Source organism: Hipposideros armiger, unplaced genomic scaffold, assembly GCF_001890085.2.
Source record: "Hipposideros armiger isolate ML-2016 unplaced genomic scaffold, ASM189008v1 scaffold_743, whole genome shotgun sequence".
NCBI classification, from domain to species: Eukaryota; Metazoa; Chordata; class Mammalia; order Chiroptera; family Hipposideridae; genus Hipposideros; species Hipposideros armiger.
This window is the reverse complement of record NW_017732093.1, coordinates 287,316-293,060: the sequence shown is the minus strand read 5'-3', so window position 1 is coordinate 293,060 and position 5,745 is coordinate 287,316. Positions and strand designations below refer to the sequence as shown.

General features: G+C 39.1%; 1 protein-coding gene across 2 annotated transcripts in view; it reads left to right on the top strand.

Moving 5' to 3' along the window:
• Positions 1–5,745, top strand: part of PIK3R3 (phosphoinositide-3-kinase regulatory subunit 3) — an 86,837-nt gene that overhangs the window by 40,937 nt on the left and 40,155 nt on the right. The window contains exon 8 of one of the 2 annotated variants that reach the window (XM_019627990.1): positions 1,751–1,849. In XM_019627990.1, the coding sequence (XP_019483535.1) occupies positions 1,751–1,849 (99 nt within the window). Of the gene's footprint in view, positions 1–1,724; positions 1,850–5,745 lie in introns of those variants that run through there. The other variant, XM_019627989.1, reaches the window with a different exon arrangement.

Genomic DNA, 5,745 nt, shown 5'->3' with positions numbered 1-5,745 from the left:
CTCAGCTCAAGGTGCCGTGTTCAATCCCAGTTGCGGGTGGGCGCAACCCACCATCCCATGCAGGAGTCCAGCCGGCAACCCTGTCCCTAGAAGCACATGCTCTAACCACCAAGCCATCCTGCCACCTGTTGGCAGCCCAGTGGCAGCCCAGCTTGAGCGCAGCTCACCAGCCCATGTGGGAATCAAATCGCTGACCCTGCTGCTCGAGCTAGTGCTCTTAACCAACCGAGCCACTCGGGCGGCCCTCCCCATGTGATTTTGATGCAATCTTCACACATCTTGTTTTGGGAAACAGGACTCCAGGACAGATTTGCTTTTTGGGTAAAATGTAGTTTTGGAAAATTTCGAACCTAGAGAATGAAAAAACCAAAAATATACATATATATGTTTTAAGTTTGAATTTGTGTTTTCTTGATTTTAAAAAGCACTATCCATTTCAGGTTGATGCTGTATTCCTCAGTATACTTGTCCGTCTCTTTCTCTTGTCTGTTCTCTCCCACTACCAAAGTGGCACTTATTTATTTATTTCATTACCATTTTAACCATCTTTAAATGTACAGTTCAGTGGCATAAAGGACATTTACAGTGTTGTTCAACCATTATCACCATCCATCTCTGGAACTATTTCATCTTCCCAAAGTGAAACTCTGTACCCATTAAACACTAACTCCCCTTTTCTCCTATTCTCTCCCCCGCCCCTCCCTGGCAACTACCGTCCTATTTTCTGTTTCTATGAATTTGACTATGCTAGATACCTCATATAAATGTAATCATACATTATTTGTCTTTTTGTGACTGGCTTATTTCACTTTGCATGACTTCAAGGTGCATCCACGTTGTAGCATGTGTCAGAATTTCCTTTTTAAAGCTGAGTAATATTCTATTTATATATCTGTATATATGTGTATATATATATATGTATATGTATATCACATTTTAATTTACTTATTCATCTGGACATTTGGCTTTGAACATGTGGATTGTTTTCAGCTTCGGCTATTGTGCATAATGCTGCTATGAACATCGGTGTATAAATGTTTGTTCAAGTTCCTGCTTTCAGTTCTTTTGGGTATAGACCCAGAAGTAGAATTTCTGGGTTATATGGTAATTCTGTATTTTTTTTGTGGAAGACAATGTATTTTATATTAAAATTAGAAAATTTTTATTTTAGCATCATACAATAAAAGGATCTATTATATTTAAATACCATTTAAATTTATATTTTAAGACCTGCCCTATAATTCATTGTATGCCCTGCCATTTCCTTTGAGTGTTCTAGTGTTGTTTAAAGTCCTAAACCAGCTCTGCAGAAGAATTTATTAGTATAAATTCATTTTGGAGAATATTATTTTGAAAGGTTGTAAACTTAGTGAATTTACCTCCTCTGATTAGACACAGCTGCCACTGTTGCTTAAATATAACCTTTCTAAAACAGCTGCTGGTTTTTCCTGAAACTCTACAAGTTCAGACCTGCCTAAGGAAGCCCTAAAGGCTTAATGGAAATACTATCCCTAACAGACAGTTGAAATCTGGAAGAGTTTAAGAAGCAAATAGCCCTTCCTTAGATTGCATAATATCAAAAATCAAAACATAATGAGCATATCTAGGGGCAGGAACTCAATTACCTCTGAAGGCCCCCATAACTCTACAACTTTAGGTATACTCCCCCCTCCCAACTAGCCTTAGTAATAATATGTGAAGAGGACAAACAATGCTTATGTTTTTTTTCATTTTTCCTATGATTCTTCAGGGAGGAGGTAAATGACAAATTACGGGACATGCCAGATGGTACCTTCTTGGTTAGAGATGCCTCAACAAAAATGCAGGGAGATTATACTTTGACTTTGCGGTGAGTATGTTTCAGCATTTTGGTTAGTTTTCTACTAGCATTCTTTATGTCTGGGTATACAAGATTTCTGTATTTTATTTATATCTTTATATACACATTTTTCGTATTTTTATTTAATCTAGATACATAATTTTTATTTATTTTTTGAAAGACTTTATTGGGGAATTGGGGGAGGGGAATAGTGCTGGGGAATTGGGGAAGGGGACCAGCCAAGTTTTGTCCTTCAATCTTTGTTGTTGAGGGCGCCAGTCGACATCTGGCTTCCCATCGGCAGCTCGTGGCCTCTAAGCTCAAGGTGCTGTGTTCAATCTTAGTTGCGGGTAGGCGTAGCCACCATCCCATGCGGGAGTGGAACCAGCAGCCTTGTTGTTAAGAGCGCACGCTCTATCCACTGAGCCATCCAGGTGGCAGCTCAGCTCAAGGTGCCGNTTTTTTTTAGTTGTTTGTTAGTGCTTTTGGTGTCATATCTAAAAAACCATTACCTAATCCAAGGTCATTAAGATTTAAACCTGTTCTAAAAATTTTATAGTTTTAGCTCATATTTAGGACTTTGATGCATTTTCAGTTAATTCTTGCATATGGTGTGAAATAAGAGTCCAATTGCATTTTTTTGCATGTGGATACCCAGTTGTTCCAGAACCATTTGTTAAAATGACTATTCTTTTACAGTTGAATTGTCTTGACACCCTTGTTGAAAATCATCTGTTTTGAAGAACATATTCCCATTGTTACCCCTTTCCCTCAGTATTGTCTTTAACTCTTTTGTGAATTAAAAATTGTGAAACAGTTACCTCAAACTTACAGAAAAGTTGCAAATACAGTACAAGTCATTTGATTTTCTTGAATCTTTGAGAGTAAATTGCCAGCATGATGCCCCATAATGACCATTGGTTTGTATTTCCCACAAATACTAACATTCTTCAACATAACTACAATGAAACCATCAAAATAAAAAAATTAATATTGATGCATTACTGTCATCTTCAGATTCAAGTTTTGTCCATTGTACCAATAATTTCCTTTATAACAAGAGGATTCAGTCCAGAATCACACATTGCATTTAATTGTCATGATTCTCTTCGTGTTCTTCCAATCTGGAACAGTTCCTCAGTCTTTCTTGAGTTTTATGACCTTAACATTTTGGAAGATTCCAAGCCAGTTGTTCTGTAGAACGTCTCTCAATTGTGGCTGTCTGAGGTTTCCTCGTGATTAGATTCAGTTTATACATATTTGGCAGGAATGTCACAGGAGTGATGTTGTGTCCTTCTCAGTGCATCCTATTGGTGGCCCATGATTCCAATGGTGGTATTAACCTTGATTCCTTGATTAAGATGATGCTTGACATGCTTCTCTACTATTATCTTAGTGTTTTTAATTTTGTGATTAATAAGCATTTCGTGGGAAGGCCCCCTCTGAGATTATATAAGTTCTCCTTTTCATTAATCTTTTAGTTTTTTCATTTATTTGTTTATATCTGCATGGACACATAGATTCCAGTTTTTTAAAATGGCTCATAATCCCTTATTATCATTATTTGTATTGATGCTCTGATTGTTCTAGGTTTGGTAGTAGGAACCGTTTGATTTTTGTTGTTTTTGTCATGGTCCCTCATTCTTTCAGCACTTGCTTACTTTTTGGCATGATGTTCCAGGTTCATTTGATGCTTGCTCTATCCTAGCCCTGCAATCCACCATTTCTCCAAATGGCTTTTAGTAGAGAATGGCATTAGAAACCAAGGTCTGGGTGCTAGGTGTGCATATTGGGGTGTTTTTGATCCCAGGACTTCTCAAGGGACAGAGCTAGGGAATAGTTAGTTATTCCCTATAAGTATAGACATTTATGTCTGTCTATATTTATTTATTGAAATATCTATCTATCTATTGAATTCCATGAGTTTATATCAATAGTTGCAATTCCAGTCCAAATCAGAGGGTTCATTCTATTTTTTATCTTTCTATATTTGTAAATTCCTTTTTAGACTGTGAGAAACCTGGCTCCTATTATCCTCCATGATTTTATTTATTTGACCCACCTCTTTGTATGTACCCAGTCTCTTAGAGCTATTGCTGCATTCCCCCTGCTACCTCTCATCCCTCACCCAAGTAGAAACTCTCTTCACCCTTATCTGGCTTTGCCCCACTGCTTTGGGATGCCCACCTCCAAGGACTGTGTCCTTATTGGCTTGGCCTCCCAACACTCTGTGCCACCTGAGCCCCATGCCACTGCCTTTCTTACTTCACTTAGCTTCAACACCCCATGCCAGGCTGTCCCCATGAGGATTGCCTCCTCACCCTGCCGGAGCTCTGAGATCCTGCGCTGTGCTGCTGCCCTCCTATATGGACGTAGTCCTCCCTCAGCTAACTGGCTCTGACACCAACTCTTGACCATCATGACCAGCTTCACTTAATGGCTTTTGGACTAAGTTATTTGTGATAGGGCATCACATTGTTTTTTGAAAGACAATGAAGCTTTTTTGGACATCTATTCAGAGTTAAAAGTTAGTACTTTATAAGAATGGAAAAAAACCTAAATAGCTTGAAAATTTCACTTTTCAGGCAATTGTTGGTGTAGTGCTAAAAAGATTCCTTCTTTGGCTAATGTTTAACATTTAACATAAAATAATACAATTTGATTTATAATTATTTGAATCTTAATGTACATTGGTTAATGAGCAGTTCTGTCAGAAAATTAGAAAACAAGTGATAATTTACACCTACAAAATATATTCATTTCTCTTCTAGCTCTTCCACCAAAGCCACGTAAGCCAATGACTTCAGCCGTTACAAATGGAATGAAGGATGGTTCTGTTTCTCTTCAGGATGCAGAATGGTACTGGGGGGATATTTCAAGGTAACTAGAATGCTACTATAATTGAATGCAGTTTTAAAAAATCATTTTTGAGAATTAGTAGTTAAGATAAAAGTTAAGATAAAATTAGTAAAGATAATGTCCCACTAGGTGTCATTTAAAGATTACTATTTAAGAAATTGTGTGTGAGAACCTTTCAAAACTTTCTAAATGCTTTTCTTTCTAAAAAAAAGTGACAAGAAAATCTTTAAAATATTGGTGATTTTACTTTTAATACTGTATTGAGGATAGATTTCTGAATTATTTATTTTATTTTAAAGATTTTATTGGGGAATTGGGGGAGGGGAACAGACAAGTTGCTGTCCTTTTGTTCTTCAGTCTAGCTGTGGAGGACATGGCTTCACTGGCCCATGTTGGTATTGTGATCATTGCACTCTTTCCGGGTGAGGGAAATTGGTCGACGGCCATTGGACAGCTTCTCACCGTCCACTGCCAGCCAGCTCCACTGCAGCCTACGCTATCGTGGCAGCCCAGCTCCAGGTCAAGCTGTTGTTCACCATCTTAGCTGTAGAGGGCGCAGCGTCACTGGCCCTAATGTGGGATCCAAACCTGGGCCCTGCTGCTCAGAGCTGGCGTCCCAAGCCAACTCTTAACCAACGCACCACTCAGCCGGCCCTAGATTTCTGAATTATTGAAACATAAATTTAAGATAGTTACACAGGTTTGGATAAAAGATACTTATAGACACTTAATTTTCCTTACCTTTCAGTTTCTGAGGCAGTGGTTCCACAGCCTTCACATACAGAAGAACCAATTTGGGTGGGGCCCAGGAATCTGCATTTAATAACCCCCCATGTGATTTTTTTTTTAAAGATTTTATTAGGGAATTGGGGAAGGGGAACAGCCAAGTTGTTGTCCTTCAGCCTTAGCTGTGGAGGGCGCAGCCAGCCCAGCTCCAAGTCCAGTCGCCATCTGGCCGCCCGTCGGCAGCCACTCAGCTCAAGGTGCCGTGTTCAATCCCAGTTGCGGGTGGGCGCAACCCACCATCCCATGCAGGAGTCCAGCCGGCAACCCTGTCCCTAGAAGCA